Source organism: Dryobates pubescens, unplaced genomic scaffold, assembly GCF_014839835.1.
Source record: "Dryobates pubescens isolate bDryPub1 unplaced genomic scaffold, bDryPub1.pri scaffold_96_arrow_ctg1, whole genome shotgun sequence".
Lineage (NCBI taxonomy): Eukaryota > Metazoa > Chordata > Aves > Piciformes > Picidae > Dryobates > Dryobates pubescens.
In genome coordinates this window covers 1-27,923 of record NW_026530814.1, presented here as the reverse complement: position 1 = coordinate 27,923, position 27,923 = coordinate 1, and the positions used below count along the sequence as shown (strand labels likewise).

General features: G+C 61.8%; 2 protein-coding genes across 2 annotated transcripts; both read right to left on the bottom strand.

Annotated features, from left to right (window-relative positions):
• Positions 1-1,531: 1,531 nt before the first annotated feature.
• Positions 1,532-8,787, bottom strand: LOC128899875 (uncharacterized). The gene is made up of 7 exons (XM_054179599.1): positions 8,505-8,787; positions 4,750-4,815; positions 3,908-4,204; positions 3,218-3,520; positions 2,682-2,993; positions 2,090-2,194; positions 1,532-1,626 (listed from the first exon to the last, which is right to left on the bottom strand). The coding sequence occupies exons 1-7, from the start codon at positions 8,785-8,787 to the stop codon at positions 1,550-1,552; spliced, it is 1,443 nt and encodes a 480-aa protein (XP_054035574.1). The 3' UTR covers positions 1,532-1,549.
• Positions 8,788-17,352: 8,565 nt separating this feature from the next.
• LOC104309115 (sodium/calcium exchanger 2-like) lies at positions 17,353-27,385 on the bottom strand (the record flags this gene model as incomplete). Its single annotated transcript, XM_054179598.1, has 8 exons — positions 17,353-17,745; positions 18,543-18,818; positions 20,106-20,205; positions 21,250-21,380; positions 22,607-22,624; positions 22,712-22,815; positions 24,031-24,991; positions 27,226-27,385. Coding segments are annotated over 8 exons (2,127 nt in total), but the record flags the coding sequence as incomplete, so codon positions are not given.
• Between the last annotated feature and the right edge of the window lie 538 nt (positions 27,386-27,923).

Here is a 27,923-nt window from a genome sequence, read left to right as displayed (position 1 = left end):
GAGTGCGGCAGGAGCGTCACCACGAGCGCTGTAGCCGTTGAGCACCGCGTTCATCGAGCACCGCCGCATCCACACCGGCCAGAGGCGCGCTCGCTGCGGCAAGAGCTTCACCTGCGGCTCCTATCTCGCCAAGCGTCGCCGCAGCCACACCGCCGAGCAGCCCGCCGCGCAGGGGAGGGGCCTTTAAAGAGGTCCAGCCGGGGTCTAGTGGGCTAATCGTGAGCCCCCTGAAAGGGCCTCTCCAGCAGGTTAAACACAAATCCCCTCTTCTTTCCTCTGCATCTCTCAGAGGCTGGGGGGCTGCAGCAGGGCTCCTGCCCTTCTGAACACCAATTAGTGCTGATGAGAGCAACTACAGAGCTGAGTCAGCACAGCTGGAGCTGCCATTGGAGCTGGGCTGAGCTTTGCCAGGCTTTGTCTGGCTCTTCCCCAGTCCTTTGTGTCTCCCTGGGGTAGAAAGCCCTCTGGCTGTTGCCCAGTTGTGTGGAAACAAGGCCAAAGTTTACCCAAATCCTCTCTGCTTGCTTTTCTTTTGGACATCCCTGCCCACAGTGCCCAAATGCTGAGGGCATTTGTTCCCTAGGGATGGGGCTGGAGGTGTGTGCCCAGCTCAGGGAGCTCAAAACGAGGAGGAACTGAGAGGGAACTGGGAGGGACTGGGATGGGGTTAGGGATTACTGGGAGGCACTGAGAAGGACTGGGAAGGAACTGGGAGGGACTGGGGGAGGGTTTGGGGTAGCTGGGGGCACTGGGATGAGTTTGGAAGTGACTGGGAGGGACTTGGGAGGCACTGGAAGCAAAGTGGGAGGCACTGGGATGGGGTTAGGGATTACTGGGAGGCACTGAGAAGGACTGGGAGGGAACTGGGAGGGACTGGGGGAGGGTTTGGGGTAGCTGGGGGCACTGGGATGAGTTTGGAAGTGACTGGGAGGGACTTGGGAGGCGCTGGGAGCAAATGGGAGGGAGTGGGGAAGGCTTGGGTGTCCCTTTGATGCCCCTGAGGAAGTCTCTGGGGGGGGTCACTTTTGGGGTCCCTGCCCCACACTTGGGGGTCCCTCTGGTGGTCCCTGGGGAAGACCTTTTGGGGTCCAAGCCCAGCTGCTGCAGCTGGGGACCAGGGAGGGATGGCTGCTGCTGAACCTGGGACTGGGAGGGGATTGGGAAGGGACTGGAAGGGGCCTGGGAGGGAACTGGGAAGGGACTGAGAGGGGACTGGGAGGTTTCCTCAGCCCCACCCCACAGCAACCATCTTGACCTGTGGCTGAGCAATGGAAGAGCAGGAGAAGACCTTTAGTGATTGGTTGGAGCCACTGGGATGAACTGGGAGGGAACTGGGTGGGAGTGGGAGGAACTGGGAGGCCTCTTCTGGGGTCATCTTCGAGGACACCTTGGAGGTCCCTTTGAAGGTCAACTTTGGGGTCCACCTCAGGTCATCTTCAAGGGGACCTTCAGGAGGACCTTCAGGGAGACTTTCAGGACCACCTTGGGATCATTTCAAGGCCTCCTTCAGGGTGGATCTTCAGGATCCTCTTCAGGGTTACCTCCAAGGTCACCCCTGGCTGACTTTGGCCATAGGGTACGAGCTCGAGTCCTCTTTGTCCTGAAAGTCCTTCCAGTGGACACCACCTGGGCCAGGAGGTTCCTCCATAAGCCTCAAAGGCTCACAGGAGGACCTCAATGACCACCCCACCACCACCCATCCCTGGGACCCTGCAGGCTGTGGCCACAGAATGTCCTCATGGAGATGTGGTGGCCCCAGGAGGACCTCTTGAAGGTGGTGGTGGCCCTTGGGAGGTCCTCATGGAGCTGAGGTGACCCCAGGAGGTCCCCATGGAGCTGAGGTGACCCCAAGAGGTCATCATGGAGCTGAGGTGGCCCCAGGAGGTCCCCATGGAGCTGAGGTGACCCCAGGAGGTCATCATGGAGCTGAGGTGACCCCAGGAGGTCCTCTTAGGCCACCACCCCACTGTGACCAAGAAGTAAGTGAGGCTTGGTCCTCACCTGGGTGTCTCCTCCTCCCAAGCCCCACCAGGTCCATTCCCACCCCCACCCCTTGATGCTCTTCTCCCATTGGCTGCCTCCCACTCACCTCTCCGCCTCCTCCAGAGCCAAACAGCCAATAGGAAGCCAAGGAGCAGGACAAGGCCACCAGAGAGGGTCCCGGCCACCAATGGGAGAAGCTGAGGTGGAGCTGCTGGAGATGGAGACCACCAAGGTTCTCAGAGGCCACCTCAAAACCAACCTGAAGGTCCTCAGCATCGCCATGGCCTCAGTTGGGTGCCTGAGGGCCTCACCTTGAGGGGTGACCATCCTGGGGTGACCACCTCAAGAGCACCTTGAAGGTCCTTCAGGAAGTGAGGCAAGGCCCCAGAGCAAGGTAGGTTAGGAGGGGAGGACTGAGAGGACAGGTGGGGAGGAGAAGGTCAGGAGGGCATCAAGGTCATGGGCAGGAGAGGGGCAGGAGAAGGTCCAAGGCACGGTCAGGAGGTGAAGGTCATGGTCAGGAGAAGATCCAAGGCACGGTCAGGAGAAGGCTATGAGAAGGTCTAAGGCAACAGTCAGGGAAAGGTCAAAGAAGTGGTCAGGAGGTCAAAGTTGTGGTCAGGAGGTCAAAGTCATGGTCAGGTGAGGGTCAAAGATGAGGAGAAGACCAAAGCTGGTTGCCCCCAAGCTGGACCTACCTCTGATGGTGACGCTCAGAGCTCTACTCCGAGGTGCCACCACCCAGGTCCCCTCCACGTCCTCCTCCACCCCACAGCTGAAGTTGCCGCTGAAGCTCCTGGAGGTCCTGGAGACCAGCAGGTGGGAGGCATTCCTCAGCTTCTGGATCTTGAAGCCACCTTGACCTGGTGGCATCTCCAGCCCATTCCTGTAGAAGTGGAACCGTGGCCTGAAGATATCTCTGGAGGCTTTGCAGGTGAGCTGCAGGGGGTGGTCCTCATCCACCACCCCAGTGGAAGGCTCCATGGCCAAGTGGGGAGGAGAAGCAGCTTCTGAGAAGGAGCAAGATAGAGGAGAAGACCTTCAGGAGGACCATCTTGGCCATCGAGACCCAGCTGAGGTGGTCTTGGCTTCTCCTCAACCACCTTGGCCATCGAGACCCAGCTGAGGTGGTCTCGGCTTCTCCTCAACCACCTTGGCCATCGAGACCCAGCTGAGGTGGTCTCGGCTTCTCCTCCACCACCTTGGCCATCAAGACCCCCACCAGAGGTGGTACCTTTGATGAGGACCTCCAGGACCTGGCTGAGGTAGGAGGGGATCCAGCGGCCCTCGGTCATCTCCTCGTAGCCACAGGAGAAGTTCCCAGTGTGGTTCTGCTTGGCCTCCCCCACCAGGAACTGAGCTTTGGTGGCCTCCACGGTGACATTGATGCCCTCCAGCAGCTTGAGGTTCTCCTTGTAGATGTAGAACCTGGGCTCCTTGATGCCTTCTGGAGCAGTGCAGAAGAAGACCAGAGGCTGACCTTCAATGGTGAGGCCGGAAGAAGGCTTCAGGGTCAAGGTGGGTTGAGGTGGATGGTCTGGAGGTGAGAAGAAAAGACCCAAAACTTACTATTTTTGGTCCAAAGACCTCTCCAAATGACCACTTGGGGTGAGGAGAACCTCAGAATGACCATTTTTGGTCTGAAGACCTCTCCAAATGACCACTTTGGGGGGAGAAGAACCTCAGAATGACCATTTTTGGTCTGAAGACCTCTCCAAAGGACCACTTTGAGGTGAGGAGAACCTCAAAATGACCATTTTTGGTCTGAAGACCTCTCCAAATGACCACTTTGGGGTGAGGAGAACCTCAGAATGACCATTTTTGGTCTCCTAAAGTCCTGTTTTGGAGCCTGCAGGGAAGCATCTGCAGAGAGTTGGTGGTGGACAGGGGAAGCCATGGTGTTTGGTGGCCACCTCTCCCCTACCTTTGACATTGATGATGATGGCCTTGCTCTCCTGGGAGCAGAGAGGACCTCGAGGCCTCTTGATGACATAGCAGCAGGCTTGGGGCCCCCCATCCTTGGGTCCTGTGATGTTGAAGTGGTGGCTGTAGGACCTCTTGGAAGTCCTCACCTCCATTGCCCAGCCTCTGCTGCCTGAGAACTGGAAGCCTTGGAGCTTCTCCTGGGTCCATGGGGCAGAGCATTGGATGGAGATGGTGTCACCAAGGAGGTACTGGGTCTTCAGCGGCATCACAGTGATGGTGGGGGGAGGAGGAAGATCTGGGGAGCAAGGTGGTGAGTTGCCAAAGACCAAGGTTGGACCAAACCCCCACCTGGCTGGCCTCAAACTTGGTCTTGTGGTGGCCATTGGAGGTGAGCTGGGGCTAAGATGGCCTAAACCCCACCTGGGTGCCCTCGAACTTGGTGACCAGAGAAGGTTTGGTGAGGTCCCACCAGCCCTCCACCCAGCTGGGTGATGCCCACCATAAACCTTCTGCCCTGCTGGGGTTGGGTGGTTGAAGGTGGGACCTGGTTAAGGGGGTTTGGGTCAAAACAAGGTTGATTTGGGGCTAGGAGAGGTCCAAGGAGGGGTGGAGTTGGGTGGTGAGACCCCATAAGTCGATTACCTTCAGGTGAGGCGGCTGGGAGGAGAGGCTGCAGAGAGGCTGGAAGAGAGAGAAGGGGGTCAGGGAGTAAAGGGGGGAGAAGAATCCCCCCAAAGGGCATTTTGGGTCTGAAGAGTCCCAAAATCCTCAGTTTTGGCCTGAGGAGACTCAAAAATCCTCAAAATGACCATTTTTTGCCAGGAGTGCCCTCAAAATTACCACTTCTGGGGAAATCAACCCCAAAATGACCATTTTTGGCCAGGAACTCTCTCAAAATCACCATTTCTGGGGGGAAAGAACCCAAAAATGACCATTTTTAGTCAGAAGCTCCCTCAAATTCACTATTTCTGGAGAAAACAACCCCAAATGACCGTTTTTGGTCAGGAGTGCCCTCAAAACCACCACTTCTGGGGAAAACACCCCCAAATGATCATTTTTGGTCAGGAGTGCCCTCAAAATCACCATTTCTGGGGAAAACAACCCCAAAATGACCATTTTTAGTCAGAAGCTCCCTCAAAATCACCATTTCTGGAGAAAACAACCAAAAAATGACCAATTTTGGCCAGGAGCTCCCTCAAAATCACCATTTCTGGAGAAAGCAACCCCAAAGAGACCATTTTTGGCCAGGAGTGCCCTCAAAATCACCATTTCTGGGGAAAAGAAGCCCCAAAATGCCACTTTTGGCTGACAAACTCCCCAAGCCCTCCAATTTTGGTCTGAAGTACCCCCCAGAATCATCATTTTTTATGAGAGGAACCCAGAAGTGGCCAATTTTGGCCTTCTCAAGGGCTAGAAGTGGGGGGAGGGGCTAGAAGTGGGGGAGGGGCTAAAGGGGGTGGGGGTGCTGGAAGCTGGGGGGGAAAACAGGAAAGAAATGGGGGCCAAAACAGTGCAGGAATGAGGTAAAAAGTGAAGAAATTGGGGAAATTAAAATCCAGGGGGAGGAGGGGAGGAGGGGAAGGAAAGAAATGGGGGGGGAAAAGAGGATATTGGGCAAAAAATGGAAAAGAAATGGGAGGAAAAAGGAGGAAATGAGGTAAAAGCCAAAAGTGAGGAAAATGTGGAAGAAATTGGGGGGGGAAGTGAAGAACTGTGGGAAAAGAGGACAGAAATGGAGGGGAAAAGAGGAAATGGGGAATAAAGGGAAAGTTTAGGGCAAAAGTGAGGAGCTGGAGGGGAAAAAGCTCTGCAGGGAAGGAGGATGCAGGGAAATAAGTGGAGGAGGCTGGAGGGGGAAGGGAGGAGGTGGCCCCAACAGGCTCCCAAAGAGGTGGAAAAGCAAAGGAATTGGGGAAAGGGAGCAGGAGGGCAGAGAGGAGGAGGACGAAGAGGAGGAGGAGGAAGAAGAGGACTCACTGAGCAGCAGGACAAAGTGAAGAGGCTCCATTCTCAGTGGTGTCCTCCTCCTTCTCTGGCTTCTCCTTCCCCTTCCTGGTGGCTCAACCCAGCATGTGACAGCCTGGCTGCTGTGGAGCCAGCCCAAAAAAGCAGGAGAAGCAGCCCCCAATAAAGGAGGAGAAGCAGACCCCAAAAAAGAGAGGAGAAGGAGCCCCAAAGAGAGGAGAATCAGCCCCAAAAGAGAGGAGAAGCAGCCTCAAAAGAGAGAGAAGCAGCCCCAAAAAGAGAGGAGAAGCAGCCCCAAAAGAGAGAGAAGCAGCCCCAAAAAGAGGAGAATCAGCCCCAAAAGAGAGGAGAATCAGCCCCAAAAGAGAGGAGAAGCAGCCCCAAAAAGAGAGGAGAAGCAGCCCCAGAAAAGAGGAGAAGCAGCCCAAAAAGAGAGGAGAAGCAGCCCCAAAAGAGAGGAGAATCAACTGAAATTGAGGGCAGATGCCAACATCTCCATGGCCATGGTCAAGCTGAGTGTCTCTGGGGTAGCTCTGGGGAGTTGGTGATGGAGGAACACCCCCCCCCCCAAAATGGGATGAAGAGACCCCCTCCAAACCTCCCTGACCTGGTCAGCCCTGGTGAGTGGTCCCCAGCCTGGGTGGGTGGTCCCCAGCCTTGGTGGGTGGTGCCCAGGGAGGGGAGGGGAATGGTGCCCAGGGAGGGGAGGGGAGTGGTGCCCAGAGAGGGGAGGGGAGTGGTGCCCAGAGGGAAGGGGAATGGTGCCCAGAGAGGGGAGGGGAATGGTGCCACATCCAGCTGGCAGCCAGGCACCAATGGTGCCCCCCAGGGATCAGTGCTGGGCCCCAGCCTGATCAATATCTTGATTGATGATCTGGGACCAGAGGCTGGAATCCATCAGCAGCGAGCTGGCAGCTGGCACCAAGCTGGGGGCAGGGCTGGAGCTGGTAGAGGGCAGCAGAGCTCTGCAGAGGGCCCTGGGCAGGCTGGGCAGAGGCCAAGGGCAGGAGGTTGAACACAGCCAAGTGCCAGGGGCTGCACTTTGGCCACAGCAACCCCAGGCAGTGCCACAGGCTGGGGGCAGAGAAGGGCAGCAAGGCTGGGGAGGGGGCTGGGGCACAGGGCTGGGGAGGGGGCTGGGGCACAGGGCTGGGGAGGGGTCTGGAGCACAGCCCTGGGAGGAGAGGCTGAGGGAGCTGGGGTTGCTTAGCCTGCAGAAGAGGAGGCTCAGGGGAGACCTTCTTGCTCTCTACAACTCCCTGCAGGGAGGTTGGAGCCAGGTGGGGGTTGGGCTCTTCTCCCAGGCCCCCAGCACCAGAACAAGAGGACACAGCCTCAAGCTGTGCCAGGGGAGGTTTAGGCTGGAGGGGAGGAAGAAATTCTTCCCAGACAGAGAGTTTGGCCCTTGGAATGTGCTGCCCAGGGGGAGGTGGTGGAGTGCCCATCCCTGGAGGTGCTTGAGCCTGGATGAGGCTCCAATTCCTTCCCCACAACTCACCCCCACCCACCTGGGGGTCCCCACAGCCTCCTCCCACAGCTGGCATCCCCCAGGACTGCTGAAATGTGATGGGCAAGGGGCTGGGGGGGGCTGGAGGAGGTTGGGAGGTGCCCCAGGACCTCATCAGCAACGGGCTGGGGTCCTGCTGTTGCCCCCCCCAGCCTGGGTTCTTTACCTGCTGGGGGCAGATCTGTAGACCCCCTGCAGACTTTGCAGACCCTGCAGACCACTGCAGGAGAAGCAGCCTCAAGCTGTGCCAGGGGAGGTTTAGGCTGGAGGGGAGGAAGAAGTTCTACACAGAGAGAGGGATTGGCCCTGGGGATGTGCTGCCCAGGGGGAGGTGGTGGAGTGCCCATCCCTGGAGGTGCTCAGGAGGAGCCTGGATGAGGCCCTTGGTGCCAGGGTTGGGTTGGGCAGGTGGTGCTGGCTGAGAGGTTGGACTCGATGGCCCCTCAAAGCTCTCCTCCCACCCTGGTTTATCCTGCTCTAGGCTACCCAAGAGCTGGGCTTGGGGGTCCAGCCCAGCCCAGCCCAGCTTGGAGGAGGAGCTGCTCTGCTGGGGGGGGGGGATGGTCACTGTGGTGCCTCCAGCTCACTCCTGAAGGCTCTTTGTGGCCTTTCAAGGGGCTGAGGCAAACCTCAGCCCCAGCTCTGGGGAGCAGAAGGGAAACTTCCCCCCTCCGCCCCGGGGGGCATCTCCTTGACCCACTTGGCCAGGATCAGCTCCCCAGGGCCACTTTCACTTCCCACTGCTGGAGGAACCTCAGCTGGGAGGCAGAACTTCGCCCTTGGTGTGGCTCAGACCCCTCCTGGGTTGGCCTTGGAGGGGGGTGGGGAAGGGGGGGAGGAGGATCAGGCAGATTGGGTAAGCTGGGGGGGGGGAGGGGAGGAGGGGGGGCCCTGAAAAATGAAGGTTGGGAGCCTAAAGATGAGGGTTTGGACACCACAAAGAGACTTCAGGGACTGCAAGAGGGGTTTTGGACCCCCCTCACCCCCCCAGATGAGGGTTGGGAGCCTAAAAATGAGGTCTGCAGGGGTCTGCAGGGGGTCTGCCAGTGTCCATAGGGGTCTGCAGGGGTCTGTAGGGGTCTGAAGAGGTCTGTAGGGGTCTGCAGGGGGTTGCAGAGGTCACTAGAGGTCTGCAGGGGTCTGTAGGGGTCTGCAGGGGGTCTGCCAGGGTCTGCAGGGGACTGTAGGGGTCTGCAGAGTCTGCAGGGGGTCTGCCAGGGTCCATAGAGGTCTGCAGGGTTCTGCAGAGTCTGCAGGGGTCTGCAGGGGGTCTGCCAGGGTCCATAGGGCTCTGCAGGGGTCTGCAGGGTGTCTGCCAGGGTCCATAGGGCTCTGCAGGGGTCTGCAGGGGTCTGCAGGGGTCTGTAGGGGTCTGCAGAGTCTGCAGGGTGTCTGCCAGGGTCCATAGGGCTCTGCAGGGGTCTGTAGGGGGCTGCAGAGTCTGCAGGGGTCTGCTCTCCTCCCTTGCAGGAGCTGTGTGGCCTCCCAGCTTCACAGCCTTGCAGTCACCCCAGCAGGAGGCAGCTGCCGTGTCCTGTGGCTCTGGTGCTGCAGAGGGGAAGCTCTGCCCTGCAGCATCTCCTCCTCCTGCTCCTCTGTAGAAGAGAGGTCCCAGAGGCTGTGGGATGTGGCAGCTTGACCAGCCCCAGGAGCTGCAGCTCCCTTGGCCTGCAGCAGGCACTCACCATGCCCAGGGCTGGGAAGGTTTCTCCTCTCGGAGCTCTCAACACCCTCCCAGCCCTGCTCTCCTTGACGCTCTCTCTGCCTTTCCCACCTCCCTGAGACGCTCTGGCAGTGCCCTCAGCCCTGCTGTGCTGTGCAGAGGAGCTGCTCCTGGGCACAGCTCTCTGTCTCTGCAGTGCTGCCCCTTTGCCAGCAGCCAAGCCCAGCCCAGGAGCCTGGCAGAGCTCAGCACCGGAGGACCAGCCCGAGGCATTTGGCTGAGTCCCCTGCTGGCTTTGGTGCCAAGCCCCTGAACCTCAGAGACTCAGAGGAAGCTGAAGGAGCTCTCAGGAGGTCAAATACAGAGTGCCAAGTTTGCTGGAGCATTAATGGGTCCCACTGAGCACTGCCACTGGCAAAGCCTCCCCAGGGCCTTGTTAGAGCAGAGAAGCAGAAGGAAAGAACAACAACAGGGAGCTGAGGGCTGCTCTGATGCTGAGCAAACCTGGATGGCTTTTGTTAAGCCAAAGGGCCAAGCCCTGGCCGCCCAGCCCCTGGGGAGGGAGCTCCTGGCCCTCACACATGGCTCAGGACTCTTGCTGGGGCAGTGGGGGGCTGAGGATGGGCAATGGCTGGGGCAGGTCTATGCTGTGACCCTGCTGGCTGGGGCAGGGAGGCTGTGAGCTCTTTGGGAATGAAGTTCAGCTGCCTCCTGGTTGCAGAGACCACGGCCACAGCCATGGTGGTGAAGAGGTCATCCCTGCTGAGGGCTTCCAGCCTTGCCACAGCCACAGGCTGCTCCCTGGTGCCCAGTGCCTGCACCCATTCCCTTGAAGACTTCCAATCCTCCATGGGCTTTGTCAAGCCAAAGGAGCAGGTCCTGGCCACCCAGCCCCTGGGGAGGGAGCTCCTGGCCCTCACACATGGCTCAGGACTCTCCCTGGGGCAGTAGCACTTTCCAGCCCACCTCCTGGGCCTCTCCTGGTTGTAAGCCATCCCAGTGCCTTAAAGCCACAGCACTGAGCTCTTCAGGGGCTGGAAGCACTGCTGGGGAACACTGTGGGGGGAGGGGGGTGCTGATCCCTGGGAGGTGAGAGCTCATCTGGGGGAAGTGCTGGGGTGGTTGCAGTGCTCAGCTCCAGCCCACCCCATTGCCCTTGCCCTGCAGGCCCCAACCTGCTGCCAGTCTGCAGGCACAGCCTCCTAAGAGCAGAGACCAGAGGGGAATATCCTCTGCCCTGGCCCTCACCCTGTCACTGCCTGGGGCCCCTGAGCCCTCCCAGACAACCTGGCTCCCACTCTGCAGAGCTGTCCCTGCATGGTAGGGACCCTGTCCCCAACAAGACTTGGGCTGCAGCCCTGTCCCTGGCTGGGACTTGGCCACAGCTCACCCACAGCCTTTGCCCCCAGGGAGTGTCCCTTCAGTGCCCTTATCCTTGGGCCAGGCCAGCACTGTCCCTCAGCAGGATGTGGCCATCCAGAGGGTCACAATGAAGAGGGCTCTGAGACCCATAGACCCAATAAGGTTGGAAGAGACCTCAAGGATCACCAAGTCCAAGCTGCCACCCAACAACCTCCTGACTGACTAAACCATGGCACCAAGTGCCACATCCAGTCCCCTCTTGAGCACCTCCAGGGAGGGTGGCTTCACCAAGCCCCTTGACATGAAACCCAGAGAGACAGACCTCAGCTCAAGCACATCCAATCCTGTCTTCAGCTCCAGATCTCACCACCCTCACTGATATCTCTGCCTGTTCCTTGAGAGGGAGACAGCCCTGGGCTGGGCCAGCCTCCCTCTTGAGTGTCCTCTTGTACCACAGCCCTGCCCTTGCCAGGGACATTTCCTTCTCCACCTTTCCAGTCTCAGCCTCCCCAGCCACCCTTTCCTCCTGTCTCCTGGGGGTTTTCCCCCACCACCCAGAACAGCTCCAGCAGCTCTGAAGCCATCCTCTTGGAAGAGCTCCTCTGGACCCTCTCCACTCCTCCCCCACTTCTCCCCAACAGGAAGCCCCCCAGGGGGGGCACACTGGCCCTGTTGTGGCCACACTAGGGTTCAGTGGAGGGGGATGACAACTCCCCTGCTGTGGAGGAGGCAGCTCCTGCCAATGCAGACCCAGATAGGCAATGGCCTTGTGCGTGGGGAGCATCCCCTGGCAGCTCCACTTGCATCCCTCGTGGTTCCCAGGCTCCTCTGCTCCGGTTTCCTACTCAGCCAATCAAGTCCCAGCCTACCCTCACGGGCAAGCATCTTCTTGCCCCAGTGCAGGACTGCCCACTTCTCCTTGGACAACCTCCAGAGGTCTCTGTTGCCTCAGTCCCAGAGATTCTCAAGGGCCCCCTGGCCTGAAGCCCCCTGGTGTCCCCTGTTCATAGTTGCTGGCAGACTGCAGGGTTTCCACAAGAACTGTGAGGGATGGGATGGGATGGGATGGGATGGGATGGGATGGGATGGGATGGGATGGGATGGGATGGGATGGGCTAGGCTAGGCTAGGCTAGGCTAGAATTAACCAGGTTGGAAAAGACCTCTGAGATCACCAAGTGCAACCTATCCACCCAGCACCATCTGATCAACTCAACCATGGCACCAAGCACCCCATCCAGGCTCTTCCTAAACACCTCCAGGGATGGGGACTCCACCACCTCCCTGGGCAGCACATCCCAATGGCAAATCTCTCTTTCTGGGAAGAATTTCTTCCTCACCTCCAACTTAAACCTCCCCTGGCACAGCTTGAGACTGTGTCCTCTTGTTCTGGTGCTGGGGGCCTGGGAGAAGAGCCCAACCCCCACCTGACTCCAACCTCCCTTCAGGGAGTTGTAGAGAGCAAGAAGGTCTCCCCTGAGCCTCCTCTTCTTCAGGCTAAGCAACCCCAGCTCCCTCAGCCTCTCCTCCCAGACCCCTCCCCAGCTTTGTTGCCCTTCTCTGGACACCTTCCAGCAGCTCAACATCTTTCCTAACCTGAGGGTCCCAGAACTGGAGACAGGACTCAAGGTGTGGCCTAACCAGCGCCATTGCAATGTGCTGCCCAGGGAGGTGGTGGAGTCCCCATCCCTGGAGGTGTTCAAGAGGGGATTGGATGTGGCACTTGGAGCCATGGTTTAGTTAGTCAGGAGGTGCTGGGTGACAGCTTGGACTGGATGATCCCTGAGGTCTTGCCCAACCTGACTGATCCTATTCTATGATTCTCTTTCATACCCATAAATCCACCTGCAAAGTCCTCCTCTTCCTCTTTCTTCCCTCTCTGCTCCCGTGGGAGATGCTCCACAGCTTCTGTGGCAGTAACAGGAGGCACCCAGCCTAAACTGCCACAAGGGAGCCCTGGAGCAGGCTGCCCAGGGAGGTTGTGGAGTCTCCCTCCCTGGAGATTTTCAAAGCCCACCTGGGTGCATTCCTGTGCAGACCACCCTAAGTGACCCTGCTTTGGCGGGGGGTGGGGGTGGGGAGGGGTTGGGCTTGATCTCTGGAGGTCCCGCCCAACCTCTGCTGTGCTGTGATCAGTGTGGGTGCGGCGGTGCCGGGGGGGCCAGGCTGCAGGTGTGGTCGAACCCCTTGCTGCAGCTGTGGGGCTTTTCACCGGGGTGGATGCGGCAGTGCCGGGCGGGCATTGTCCCCCGGCTGAAGCTCCTGCTGACCCCGGCACGGCGAAACAGCTTCTCCGCCCTGTCCCGCCCCGCACTGCCCCTGCCCCGCGCTGCCCTGCGCTTGTCCCCCCTGCGCTGCTGTCCTGCCTTGCCCTGCCCTGCCCTGCCCCGTACTGCGCTGCCCTGAGCTGCGTTGCCCTGCCCCGCGCTGCCCTGCCCCCCTCGCGCTGCCCTGCCCTGCCCCACACTGCGCTGCCCTGCGCTGCGCTGCCCTGCACTTGCCCCCCCTGCGCTGCTCTGCCCTACCTTGCCCTGCACTGCTCTGTCCTGCCTTGCCCCGTGCTGCCCTGCCCTGCGCTTGCCCCCCCTGCGCTGCTCTGTCCTGCCTTGCTCTGCGCTGCCTTGCCCCGTGCTGCCCTGCCCCGTACTGCGCTGCCCCCCCCGCGCTGCTCTGTCCTGCCTTTCCCTGCCCTGCCCTGCCCCGCACTGCCCTGTACTGCGCTGCCCTGCCCTGCCCCGCACTGCCCTGCCCCGCACTGCGCTGCTCTGTCCTGCCTTTCCCTGAGCTGCCCTGCCCTGCACTGCCCTGTACTGCTCTGTCCTGCCTTGCCCTGCGCTGCCCCGCGCTGCCCTGTCCTGCCTTGCCCTGCGCTGCCCCGCCCCGCGCTGCCCTGCCCCGCACTGCGCTGCCCCGCACTGCGCTGCTCTGTCCCGCACTGCGCTGCCCTGCCCCGCACTGCGCTGCTCTGTCCTGCCTTGCCCCGCGCTGCCCTGCGCTGCGCTGCCCCGCACTGCCCTGCCCCGCACTGCGCTGCCCCGCGCTGCGCTGCTCTGTCCTGCCTTTCCCTGCGCTGCCCCGCGCTGCGCTGCCCTGCCCCGCACTGCGCTGCTCTGTCCTGCCTTGCCCCGCGCTGCCCCGCACTGCGCTGCCCCGCGCTGCCCTGTCCTGCCTTGCCCCGCGCTGCCCTGCGCTGCACTGCGCTGCCCCGCACTGCGCTGCTCTGTCCTGCCTTTCCCTGCGCTGCCCCGCGCTGCCCCGCGCTGCCCTGCCCCGCACTGCGCTGCCCTGCCCCGCACTGCGCTGCCCTGCCCCGCACTGCGCTGCCCTGCCCCGCACTGCGCTGCCCTGTCCTGCCTTGCCCTGCGCTGCCCCGCGCTGCCCTGCCCCGCACTGCCCTGCCCTGCACTGCGCTGCCCCGCGCTGCGCTGCTCTGTCCTGCCTTGCCCCGCGCTGCCCCGCACTGCGCTGCCCTGCCCCGCACTGCCCTGCCCCGCACTGCGCTGCTCTGTCCTGCCTTGCCCCGCGCTGCCCCGCACTGCGCTGCCCTGCCCCGCACTGCCCTGCCCCGCACTGCGCTGCTCTGTCCTGCCTTGCCCCGCGCTGCCCTGCGCTGCGCTGCGCTGCGCTTCCAGCCGGCCCCCAGCGCGACAGCGCCGCGGAATACGGCAGCGCGGCTCAAAGGGCAATGGGGGAGTGGAGGGTGGGGGAGATGGGGGGGGGGGGGGCGCGACGCTGAATACGGCAGTGTCGCGACGATCAAAGCCGCGACGTAGGGCGGTGATAAAGGTGCCGCAAAAGGCAGCGAGGAGCTTTACGGCAAGGGCAGAAGCGTCGCCAAGGCGACGAAACGACGTGGCCCGGGGGGGGGGGGGGGGGATAGGGGGGAGGGAAGGGACGGTGCAGGTTGGCGGGGGGGGTGTCCATGGGGGCTGTGGGAACGAGGGATGGGAGGGGTCCGTGGGAGGGGGGAGTGGTGGCCCCCTGAGGTGGTTGCTGGCCCTTTGGAGGGGGGGGGGGGGGGCCCCGTGGGGGGGTGGGGGCGGCCCCGTGGGGTCCCCAAGAGAGACACAGAAGCCTTTTGACCACTTCCTGGGGGGTGTTTCATTGGGGCTCCAACAGCTTCAGCCCCACAAATGTCACCTCCCCTGCCCCCCCCCCCCCCCCCCAACCCCCACCCCGGACCTCCCCTCCCTCCCCCCAACCCCCCCCCTCCCCCAACCCCCTCCCCACCAAACTGGGGGTTAAAAAAGTGGTTACGAAAAGACCCTCCCCCACCCCTCCCCCTTCCCCCCCCTCCCCCCCCAAAGAACCCACCGGGGGGTGGCCCTTGGTGGCCTCGGGGGGGTGGCCCTAGGGGTGGTCTTAGGGGTGTCCCTGAGGTGGCCAGAGGGGGGAAGGTCCGCTTTGGGGGGGAGGGGTGAAAGGGGAGAGGGTCTTCAGGCCCCCCCCCTCCCCAGCTTGGGGGACCCCAAAGGGACCTTCTGGAGACCTTCTGGGGGGGGGGGGTGGCAGTGGCTGGAGGACCTCAAAGGGACCTTCTGGGGACCTTCTGGGGGGTGGCAGTGGCTGGAGGACCTCAAAGGGATCTTCTGGGGACCTTCTGGGGGGTGGCAGTGGCTGGAGGACCTCAAAGGGATCTTCTGGGGACCTTCTAGGGGGTGGCAGTGGCTAGAGGACCCCATGGGGACCTTCTAGGGACCTTCTGGGGACCTTCTGGGGGTGGCAGTGGCTGGAGGACCTCAAAGGGATCTTCTGGGGACCTTCTAGGGGGTGGCAGTGGCTAGAGGACCCCATGGGGACCTTCTAGGGACCTTCTGGGGACCTTCTGGGGGTGGCAGTGGCTGGAGGACCTCAAAGGGACCTTCTGGGGGGTGGCAGTGGCTGGGGGACCTCAAAGGGACCTTCTGGGGGGTGGCAGTGGCTGGAGGACCTCAAAGGGACCTTCTGGGGACCTTCTGGGGGGTGGCAGTGGCTGGAGGACCTCAAAGGAACCTCCTGGGGGGTAGCAGTGGCTGGAAGACCCCAAAGGGACCTTCTGGGGACCTTCTGGTGGGTGGCAGTGGCTGGAGGACTTCAAAGGGACTTCTGGTGGGGTGGCAGGGGCTGGAGGACCCCAAAGGGACTTCTGGGGGGTGGCAGGGGCTGGAGGACCCCAAAGGGACCTTCTGGGGGGTGGCAGTGGCTGGAGGACCTCAAAGGGACTTCTGGGGGGGTGGCAGTGGCTGGAGGACCTCAAAGGGACCTTCTGGGGGGTGGCAGTGGCTGGAGGACTCAAAGGAACCTCCTGGGGGGTAGCAGTGGCTGGAAGACCCCAAAGGGACCTTCTGGGGACCTTCTGGTGGGTGGCAGTGGCTGGAGGACCTCAAAGGGACTTCTGGTGGGGTGGCAGTGGCTGGAGGACCTCAAAGGGACCTTCTGGGGACCTTCTGGGGATGTGGCAGTGGTTGGAGGACCCCAGGGGGAGATGGGCAGGGGAGGAGGTGGCAGGAGGGACCTCAAGGAGTCAAAGGGACTTTCTGGGAGTGTGGCAGTGGCAGGAGGACTCGGGGGGGGACTGTGGGGACCTTCTGGGACATGCAGATGGCAGAAGGACCCAAGGGGGACACGAGGGGAGGGGGTGTGGGGGGCAGGAGAAACCCGAGGGGACCCCAAAAAGAACGTGGGGGTGGGAGGAGAACCTCAACAGGGCTGGGAGATGCCAGGTGGACCCCAAAACACTGTGGCAGGAGAACCTCAACAGGTCATGGAGGCACCAGGAGGACCTCAAGCGAGCATGGGAAGGGCAGGAGGACCTCAAGAGGTCGTGGAGGTGTTAGGTGGACCCCAAAAGAGGATGGAGATGGCAGGAGAACCCCAAGAGAAGATGGGGATGGGAGGTGGACCTCAGCTGGACATGGGGATGGGAGGAGAACCTCAACTGGACGTGGGGATGGGAGGAGAACCTCAGCTGAAGATGGGGATGGGAGGAGAACCTCAACTGAACATGGAAGGAGAAGTTCAGCTGCAGGTGGAGATGCCAGGAGAGCCTCAACAGGGCTTGGAGGACCTCAGCTGGACATGGGGATGGGAGGAGAACCTCAACTGAATGTAGAAGGAGAAGTTCAGCTGCAGGTGGAGATGCCAGGAGAGCCTCAACAGGGCTTGGAGGACCTCAGCTGGACATGGGGATGGGAGGAGAACCTCAACTGAAGATGGGAGAAGCTCAACCCCAGCTGGAGCTGGCAGGAGGAATCTGGAGGAGCAGCCAAGTCCCATGGGCAGCAGGCATGACCCTGCTAGTGGTGGTGATGATAGTGGTGACCCTGATGGTGGTGACCCTGCTGCTGGTGACCCTGCTGCTGGTGATGGTGACCCTGCTGGTGGTGACCCTGCTGCTGGTGATGATGATGGTGGTGGTGAACCTCCTGGTGATGATGTTGACTCTCCTGGGGTGGTGATGGTGACTCTGCTGCTGGTGATGGTGGTGATCCTCCTGGTGATGATTGTGACCCTCCTGGGGTGGTGATGGTGACCCTGCTGCTGGTGATGGTGGTGACAGTGACCCTGGTGGTGGTGATGATGATGACGGTGACCCTGCTGGTAGTGGTGATGATGATGGGGGTGATCCTCCTGGCAATGATGCTGACCCTCCTGGGGTGGTGATGGTGACCCTGCTGCTGGTGATGGTGGTGACGGTGACCCTGGTGGTGGCGACCCTGCTGGTGGTGGCGACGACGACGGTGGTGACCCTCCTGGTGATGATGATGATGATGATGCTGACCCTCCTGGGGTGGTGATGGCGACCCTGCTGCTGGTGGTGATGACGATGGTGACCCTGGTGGTGGCGACCCTGCTGATGGCGACCCTGCTGGTGGTGGCGACGACGACGGTGGTGACCCTCCCGGCGCCGCCGCCGACCCTCCTGGGGCGGTGACGGCGCCCCCGCTGCCGGCGGTGGCGGCCCCGCTGGCGCCGGCGCCGGCCCTCAGAAGCCCTGGATGTGGCAGTAGGCCTCGAGGCTGGCGAAGAGGATGTAGAGCAGCCAGAGGCCGAGGAAGAGGCCGGCGGTGAGCAGCTTGGGGCCGCGGGGGCCGCCCAGCTCGCCGCCGATGGAGGGCCGGCGGCGGTACAGCAGGACGCTGATGGAGACGAAGGCGAAGATGGTGAAGAGGGTGACGGAGAAGGCCAAGGTGCCGGTCTCCACCTGGAAGTCCTGGCCCTGGGCGGCCCAGTAGATGGCGGCCACCGACCAGGCCACCCCCAGGCCCAGGAAGACGTTGACGGCGTTGGAGCCGGTGACGTTCCCGATGGAGGCGTCGGCGCAGTGGTCCTGCAGCGCGGCCACCTTGCTGGCGAAGGTGTCTGGGGGGGTACCCCCGGGTGGGGGGAAGGGGGGAGAGGAGGGGGGGGGGGGGGAAGTGCAGGGGGGGAGGTTGTGGATGTGGAGATACCAGGGGAGGAGGTTGTGGGTGTGGAGATACCAGGGGAGGAGGTTGTGGGTGTGGAGATACCAGGAGAGGGCATCATGGGTGTGGAGGCAGCAGGGGAAGGAGGTTGTGGACATGGAGATACCAGGGGAGGAGGTTGTGGATGTGGAGATGCCAGGAGAGAAGGTTGTGGGTGTGGAGATACCAGGAGAGGGCATGGAGAGGAGGTTGTGGGTGTGAAGACACCAGGGGAGGAGGTTGTGGACATGGAGATACCAGGAGAGGAGGTAATGGCCGTGGAGATACCAGAGAAGAGCATCATGGTCATGGAGACATCATCAAACCTTCTCCCCACCATTCCCACTCCTGGTCCCACCACCCCAAACCTTCTCCCCACCACCCCACACCTTCTCCCCACCACCCCACACCTCCTCCTCACCACCCCAAACCCTCTCTACCACCTCCAAACCCCTTCCAGCCCACCCCAAACCGTCTCCCCACCACCTCCACCCCTGCTCCCACCACCCTGAACCTTCTCTACTATCTCCAACCCCCTTCCAACCCACCCCAAACCCTCTCCCCCACCACCCCACACCTCCTCCCCACCACCCCGAACCCTCTCCCCACCACCCCGAGCCCTCTCTACCGCCTCCAAACCCTTTCCAGCCCACCCCAAACCCTCTCCCCACCTCCCCACTCCCTTCTCCCCCGCCCCAGGGCCCTCTCACCCACCGGGGATGGAGGTGCCGAGGGCGACGAAGACGACGGCGTTGACGGAGTCCTTGAGGCCGACGGTGCAGCCGAAGTGCGCGGCCAGGTCGCCGATGAGGGCGGTGAGGACCCCGATGAGCAGGATGGAGACCCCGAAGCAGGCCCAGCCGTTGCAGTACTCGGTGGGGGGCACACAGGCGAAGAGAACCTTCCAGAAGACCGTCAGGAAGTGCATGACGTAGTCGAAGCAGGACGGCAGCCGCTCCTCCCGGCCTTCCTCCTCCTCCTCCTCTTCCCCTGGAAGGCCGAAAGGGAGGAAGGGCCAAGCGTGGGGCAGCAGCGCCTGGGGGGGAGCCTCCGGAGCGGGCCCGGGGTGCAGGTTAGGGTTGGGGTTGGGATTGGGGTTGGGGTTTGAGGTAGGGTTGGGGTTAGGATTGGGATTTGGGTAGGGTTGGGGTTAGGCTTGGGGTTAGCAGTAGGGTTAGGCTTGGGGTTAGGGCTAGGGCTAGGGTTGGGGTTAGGGGTGGGGTTGGGGTTAGGGTTAGGTTCAGGGTTAGGGGTGGGGTTGGGGTTAGGGTTTAGGGTTAGGGTTGGGGTTAGGGTTGGAGTTGGGGCTGGGATTCGGGTTAGGGTTAGGGTTAGGGTTGAGGTTGGGGTTAGGGTTGGGGTTAGGGCTAGGTTTGGGTTTAGGGTTGGGATTGGGGTTGGGGTTAGGCTTAGGGTTGGGGTTGGGATTCAGGTTAGGGTTAGGTTTAGGGTTAGGGTTGGAGTTAGGCTTGGGGTTAGGGTTAGGGCTAGGGTTAGGGTTGGGGTTAAGTTTGGGGATAGGGTTAGGATTAGGTTTAGGGTTGGGGTTAAGTTTAGAGATAGGGTTGAGATTTGGGTTACAGTTGGGCTTAGGGCTGAGATTGTTTTAAGGTTGGGGTTAGGGTTAGGGTTAGGGTTGGGGTTAAGTTTGGGGATAGGATTAGGTTTAGGGTTGGGGTTAAGTTTAGAGATAGGGTTGAGATTTGGGTTACAGTTGGGGTTAGGGCTGAGATTGTTTTAAGGTTGGGGTTAGGGTTAGGGTTGGGGCTAGGGAGAGGGTTAGGATTGGATTTGGGTTAAGTTTGGGTTTGGGGTTAGTTTTGGGGTTGCTTTGGGTTATGGTTAGCATTAGGGCTAGGCTTTGGGTTAGGGTTAGGGTTAGGGTTAGGGTTACACTTAAGGTTAGGTTTGGGGTTGGGGTAGGGTTAGGTTTAGGATTAGGGTTAGTGTTGGGTTTAGGGTTAGCGTAGCATCTGGGGAGTGAGGGCACACCAGGGACAACACAACCTCAAGGTCACCTCCTAAGGACTGGAGAGGGTGAGGAGGAGGTTTTGGGGTGGTGGGACCAGGGGTGGTGCTGGTGGGGAGAAGGTTTGGGGTGGGTTGGAGGTGCTGGAGAAGGTTTGGGGTGGTGGGACCAGGGGTGGAGATTTTCAAGGTGCTGGGACCAGGGTGGAAAACCTCCAGGTGCCAGCCCAGCAAGGGCAACCCAACCTTGGGGGCACCTCCAGAGGGGTCCCGGGGTGGGGGCTGTGAGGGGGGGCTGGAGCTGGTCACCTGCGCTGACAGTGATGGCCTCCAGGAACTGCTCCCTCCAGGAGTGAGTGCCAATGACCATGGCCAGGTTGGTCTTCTTGATCAGCTTGTCCACTGTGTTCTGCAGGGGGCACAGCAGGGCAGGGGTGAGGTGTCCAGGGCACTGCCCACGACAGGGCACAGCCACCCTGCACACTGCCCAGGACAGGGCTGAGCCACCCAGGATGAGGCTGAGCCACCCAGGACACTGCCCAGGACAGGGCTGAGCCACCCAGGATGAGGCTGAGCCACCCAGGACACTGCCCAGGACAGGGCAGAGCCACCCAGGATGAGGCTGAGCCACCCAGGACACTGCCCAGGACAGGGCAGAGCCACCCAGGACAGGGCTGAGCCACCCAGGATGAGGCTGAGCCACCCAGGACACTGCCCAGGACAGGGCTGAGCCACCCAGGATGAGGCTGAGCCACCCAGGACACTGCCCAGGACAGGGCTGAGCCACCAGGACACTGCCCAGGACAGGGCAGAGCCACCCAGGACAGGGCTGAGCCACCCAGGACACTGCCCAGGACAGGGCAGAGCCACCCAGGACAGGGCTGAGCCACCCAGGATGAGGCTGAGCCACCCAGGACACTGCCCAGGACAGGGCTGAGCCACCCAGGATGAGGCTGAGCCACCCAGGACACTGCCCAGGACAGGGCAGAGCCACCCAGGACAGGGCTGAGCCACCCAGGACACTGCCCAGGACAGGGCAGAGCCACCCAGGACAGGGCTGAGCCACCCAGGATGAGGCTGAGCCACCCAGGACACTGCCCAGGACAGGGCAGAGCCACCCAGGATGAGGCTGAGCCACCCAGGACACTGCCCAGGACAGGGCAGAGCCACCCAGGACAGGGCTGAGCCACCCAGGATGAGGCTGAGCCACCCAGGGCAGTGCCCAGGACAGGACAGAGCCACCCAGGACAGTGCCCAGGATAGGGTTGAGCCACCCAGGACAGGGCTGGGCCACCCAGGACAGGGCAGAGCCACCCAGGACAGTGCCCAGGACAGGGCAGAGCCACCCAGGACAGGGCTGAGCTGCTGGCAGAGCCCCTCGGGGGCTGCCTCCCTCCTTCCCTCCCTCCCTGCCGGTGCCCTGCCGGTGCCAGCCCCGCCCCGGGGAGGTGACCTTGAAGTCGTAGGACTCCTCGATGATGACCTCCAGGCGGTGGTTGTCGCCCAGCACCGGTTTGCCCATCTCGGCGATGCGCTGAGCCTCCTCCTCCTCCGCCGACGGCCGCCGCTCCCCCTCCCCCTCCGCTGCGGACACGGCCGGGGGGAGGTCAGCGGGGCAGGGGGGAACCGGCAGGGGGCGCGGGGGGGGAGAGGAACGGGGGGGAGGGGACGTGGGGGGGGAGGTGCTGGGGACGTGGGACAGAGTGGGGAGCAGCAGGGTGGGGTCGTGGGGACGGGGTGGGGACCGGAGGTCATCAGGATGGGGTCGTGGGGACAGGAGGACAGCAGGACAGGGTCATGGGGACAGAAGGACATCAGGATGGGGTCGTGGGGACAGGGTCGTGGGGACAGAAGGACATCAGGATGGGGTCGTGGGGACAGGAGGACAGCAGGACAGGGTCATGGGGACAGAAGGACATCAGGATGGGGTCATGGGGACAGGGTCATGGGGACAGAAGGACATCAGGATGGGGTCGTGGGGACAGGAGGACATCAGGACAGGGTTGTGGGGATAGAAGGACATCAGGATGGGGTCATGGGGACAGGGTCGTGAGGAGACGGCAGGGACACCATGGGTGGCAGTGGTGGCACAGGGTGGTGGCACAGGATGGCATGGGGTGGCCTAGGTGGTGGCACAGGATGGCCCAGGTGGTGGCACAGGATGGCATGGGGTGGCCTAGGTGGTGGCACAGGATGGCACAGGTGGTGGCACAGGTGGTGGCACAGGATGGCACAGGTGGTGGCACAGGATGGCATGGGGTGGCCTAGGTGGTGGCACAGGATGGCACAGGTGGTGGCACAGGCTGTCACAGGTGGTGGCAGAGGATGGCATGGGGTGGCCTAGGTGGTGGCACAGGATGGCACAGGTGGTGGCACAGGCTGTCACAGGTGGTGGCAGAGGATGGCACAGGGTGGCCTAGGTGGTGGCACAGGCTGGCACAGGTGGTGGCAGAGGATGGCATGGGGTGGCCTAGGTGATGGCACAGGCTGTCACAGGTGGTGGCACAGGCTGTCACAGGTGGTGGCAGAGGATGGCACAGGGTGGCCTAGGTGGTGGCACAGGGTGGCCTAGGTGATGGCACAGGCTGGCACAGGTGGTGGCACAGGCTGTCACAGGTGGTGGCAGAGGATGGCACGGGGTGGCCCAGGTGGTGGCACAGGCTGGCACAGGTGGTGGCACAGGCTGGCAGAGGCAGTGGCAGCCCAGGGTGGGGGCCAGGCCATCGGTGGCAGAGGAGGCAGGGCCGCGGCACAGGACAGAGGGAGAGCGAGCACCCGGCCGGGGGGTTGGGGAGGCAGCAGGCTCCTACCTTGGGCCAGCAGCAGAGCTGAGGAAGAGGAGGAAGAGGAGAAGGTGAGTGAGCTGCCCCCCCAGGTGCCCCCCCAGGTGCCCCCCCAGGGGGGGTGAGGCCTACCCGAGATGCCCCTCTTGAGCCAGCGCGGCTGCCCCAGCTCGATGAAGAAGTTGTCTCTCTTCTCGTACTCCTCCGCGTCCACAATCTTCACCTGCAGCGTCTTGCTGGGGGCACAACCGCCATCACCATCGTCACCATCACCATCATCACCATCACCACCACCATCACCATCATCACCACCACCATCACCAGCAGCAGCAGCAGCACCTCCAGCATCCTCATCACGAAGCATCCACCTCCTGCGTCGCTTCCATCGCCATCCGTCCTCCACCACCTCCATCTCCACCTCTTCCTCCCCCTCCATCTCTTCCTCCTCCTCCATCTCTTCCTCCACCTCCTCCTCTACCTCTTCCACCACCTCCTCCTCTACCTCTTCCACCACCTCCTCCATCTCTTCCATCTCCACCCATTCACCATCCTCTCCACCATCCATCTCCTCCATCTCCATCCATCCACCACCTCCTCCTCCATCTCCACCTCCTCCTCCATCTCCACCTCCTCCTTCATCTCCACCTCCTCCTTCATCTCCACCTCCTCCTCCATCTCCACCTCCTCCTTCATCTCCACCTCCTCCTTCATCTCCACCTCCTCCTCCATCTCCACCTCCTCCTTCATCTCCACCTTCTCCTCCATCTCCATGGCCTCCTCCATCTCTTGCATCTCCATCCATCCATCCACCACCTCCACAACCTCCTCCACCTCTGCCTCTTCCACCTCCTCCACCTTCTCCATCTCAACCTCCTCCATCTCCACCACCATCTCCTCCGCCTTCTCCATCTCCACCTCCTCCATCTCTTCCACCTCCATCTCTTCCACCGTCCGTCTCCACCTCCTCTACCTCCATCCATCTCCATCTCCTCCATCTCTTCCTCCTCCTCCATCGCTTCCTCCTCCTCCACCTTCTCCATCTCTACCTCCTCCATTTCTTCCTCCTCCTCAGGCTCCATCTCCTCCACCTCCACCTCCTTCATCTCCATCTCCATCTCCATCTCCACCTCCTCCACCTCCTCCATTTCTTCCTCCTCCTCAGGCTCCATCTCCTCCACCTCCACCTCCTCCATCTCCATCTCCATCTCCACCTCCTCCACCTCCTCCATTTCTTCCTCCTCCTCAGGCTCCATCTCCTCCACCTCCACCTCCTCCATTTCCACCTCCACCTCCATCTCCACCTCCACCTCCATCTCCACCTCCTCCACCTCTTCCACCTCCTCTACCTCTATCTCTTCCCTCCCCACCCATCCCCCTTCACCCCTTCCACCCCTTCCCCTCTCTCTTCCCCCTCCTCCTCCCCCCCCCTCCCCCCCTCCCCCTCCCCTCACCTGGTCTCGTCGTTCCTGAACTCCAGCTCCCCGCAGGCATCCTCGTAGTGGACCCCCCCGCCGCGGGCGCTGCCCTCCAGGGTGCGGTAGGGCAGCAGGACGGTGCCGCGGGCGCCGGAGCTGCGCAGGACCTTCACCTCCAGCACCCCCTGGCACTCGCTCACCCGCACCAGCCGCTCCTGGAAGGCGAAGATGCCGGCGTGGTCGTCGTCCAGGATGGTGACGGTGGCCAGCAGCGGCGCCACCAGGCGGGCCCGGGGCCGCCCGGCGCCGTCCTCGTCGCTCTCGAACATGCCCAGGGCGTCGCCCACCCGCAGGTTGAGCAGGCGGACGAAGAAGTGCTCGTCCTCCTCGAAGATGTCGTCGTCGATGATGCCGATGCTCAGCTCCTTCTGCGTCTCCCCGGGCTTGAAGACCAAGGTCCCCTCGCTGTACTCGTAGTCGGAGCCGGCCTTGGCCGAGCCGTCCTCCGTCCGGTAGTCGACGTAGAAGGTGTGGTTGGCCTCCAGGCCCTGGCAGCAGGCCACCGACAGCGTCACCGAGCCGCAGTTCTCCAGGCAGTGGTAGAGGGAGGGCTGGAAGAAGATCTTGCTGCAGGTCTCCTCTTCCTCCTCCAGGTCGGAGGCGGCCTCCAGGAGGGCGGAGGACCGCTTGGAGGCCTCGGCCGCGTGCTTCTTGAGGATGTTGCCGGCGCCGGTCATGAGGCGCGTGGCCTGGATGCGGTAGAAGGCTCTGCTCTTCTGCTGGTGCAGCAGGGCGTAGTAGTTGGCCATCTCCACCAGCTGCTCCAGCTCCTTCTCGGGGTACTTCTGCTTCAGGTCCTTCAGGATCTGGATCACCTCCCGGCGGCTCTCGTCCAGCTCCTTCTCCTCCGGGCTGGGCGAAGGAGCCGCCGGGGAAGGGCCTCCGGCCGGGGAAGGGCCTCCCGCCGGGGAAGGAGCTCCGGCCGGGGAAGGGCCACCTAAGGGCGAGAGACACCCTGGGGGAGCTCCACCGGCGGAGAGCCAGCCCGGGAGGGGCCACCGGCAAAGAGCCACCTGAGGGCCTGGCTGCGGCCCCCACCGGAGCCTCCAGCTGGGCCTCCACCTGGGCCTCCATCTGGACCTCCATCTGGACCCCCACTTGAAGCCCCACCTGAGCCTCCACTTGAACCTCCACCTGAACCTCCACTTGAAGTCCTACCTGAAGCCCCACCTTGACCTGCACTTGAAGTCCCATCTGGACCCCCACCTGGACCTCTACTTAAAGTCCTACCTAGACCTCCACCTGAACCTCCATCTGGACCCCCACTTGAACCCCCACCTGGACCTCCGCCTGAACCTCCATCTGGACCCCCACTTAGACCTCCACTTGAAGCCCTACCTGAACCTCCACTTGAAGTCCTACCTAGACCTCCACTTGAACCTCCACCTGGACCTCCACCTGAACCTCCACTTGAAGTCCTACCTGGACCTCTACTTGAACCTCAACCTGAACCTCCATTTGAAGACCCTACCTGAACCTCCACCTGAGCCTCCACTTGAACCTTGGACTAGATGACCTCTGGAGGTCCCTTCCAGCCTGGACCCCTACCTCCAACCCCCACCCTCACTGCCGCCCCCTAGTGGCCGCTCCCCAATCCTCACCCTCAACATCCTTCTGGGTGCACCGCGCGGGGCTGATGCTTCTTCCTCCACCTCCACTTCCTCCTCCTCCTCTTCCTTCTCCTCCTCCTTCTCCTCCTCCTCCTCCTCCTCCTCCGTCCATCTCCACGTCCTTGGGCATCTCCCCCTCGGTGCCAATGATGATGCTGCTGCGGGGGTCGGCGCGGGACCCCCCCTAGGCCTCCACTTGAAGTCCCACTTGGACCTCCACCTGAGCCTCCAATTGAAGTCCTACTTGAGCCTCTCCTCTTGAACCTCAACCTGAACCTCCACTTGGACCTCCACCTGAGCCTCCACTTGAAGTCCTACTTGAGCCTCTCCTCTTGAACCTCAACCTGAACCTCCATTTGAAGACCCTACCTGAACCTCCACCTGAGCCTCCACTTGAACCTCGGACTAGATGACCTCTGGAGGTCCCTTCCAGCCCAGACCTCTACCTCAGACTAGATGACCTCTGGAGGTCCCTTCCAGCCCAGACCCCTACCTCAGACTAGATGACCTCTGGAGGTCCCTTCCAGCCCAGACCCCTACCTCAGACTAGATGACCTCTGGAGGTCCCTTCCAGCCCAGACCTCTACCTCAGACTAGATGACCTCTGGAGGTCCCTTCCAGCCCAGACCCCTACCTCAGACTAGATGACCTCTGGAGGTCCCTTCCAGCCCAGACCTCTACCTCAGACTAGATGACCTCTGGAGGTCCCTTCCAGCCCAGACCCTCTACCTCAGACTAGATGACCTCTGGAGGTCCCTTCCAGCCCAGACCTCTACCTCAGACTAGATGACCTCTGGAGGTCCCTTCCAGCCCAGACCCCTACCTCAGACTAGATGACCTCTGGAGGTCCCTTCCAGCCCAGACCCCTACCTCAGACTAGATGACCTCTGGAGGTCCCTTCCAGCCCAGACCTCTACCTCAGACTAGATGACCTCTGGAGGTCCCTTCCAGCCCAGACCTCTACCTCAGACTAGATGACCTCTGGAGGTCCCTTCCAGCCCAGACCCCTACCTCAGACTAGATGACCTCTGGAGGTCCCTTCCAGCCCAGACCCCTACCTCAGACTAGATGACCTCTGGAGGTCCCTTCCAGCCCAGACCCCTACCTCAGACTAGATGACCTCTGGAGGTCCCTTCCAGCCCAGACCTCTACCTCAGACTAGATGACCTCTGGAGGTCCCTTCCAGCCCAGACCTCTACCTCAGACTAGATGACCTCTGGAGGTCCCTTCCAGCCCAGACCCCTACCTCAGACTAGATGACCTCTGGAGGTCCCTTCCAGCCCAGACCTCTACCTCAGACTAGATGACCTCTGGAGGTCCCTTCCAGCCCAGACCTCTACCTCAGACTAGATGACCTCTGGAGGTCCCTTCCAGCCCAGACCCCTACCTCAGACTAGATGACCTCTGGAGGTCCCTTCCAGCCCAGACCCCTACCTCAGACTAGATGACCTCTGGAGGTCCCTTCCAGCCCAGACCCCTACCTCAGACTAGATGACCTCTGGAGGTCCCTTCCAGCCCCACCCTCACCGCCGCCCCCTAGTGGCCGCCCCCCGATCCTCACCCTCAACATCCTTCTGGGTGCACCGCGCGGGGCTGACGCTTCCTCCTCCACCTCCTCCTCCTCCTCCTCCTCCTCCTCCCCCGTCCATCTCCACGTCCTTGGGCATCTCCCCCTCGGTGCCGATGATGATGCTGCTGCGGGGGTCGGCGCGGGACCCCCCCTAGGCCTCCACTTGAAGTCCCACTTGGACCTCCACCTGAGCCTCCACTTGAAGTCCTACTTGAGCCTCTCCTCTTGAACCTCAACCTGAACCTCCATTTGAAGACCCTACCTGAACCTCCACCTGAGCCTCCACTTGAACCTTGGACTAGGTGACCTCTGGAGGTCCCTTCCAGCCCAGACCTCTACCTCAGACTAGATGACCTCTGGAGGTCCCTTCCAGCCCAGACCCCTACCTCAGACTAGATGACCTCTGGAGGTCCCTTCCAGCCCAGACCTCTACCTCAGACTAGATGACCTCTGGAGGTCCCTTCCAGCCCAGACCTCTACCTCAGACTAGATGACCTCTGGAGGTCCCTTCCAGCCCAGACCTCTACCTCAGACTAGATGACCTCTGGAGGTCCCTTCCAGCCCAGACCCCTACCTCAGACTAGATGACCTCTGGAGGTCCCTTCCAGCCCAGACCTCTACCTCAGACTAGATGACCTCTGGAGGTCCCTTCCAGCCCAGACCTCTACCTCAGACTAGATGACCTCTGG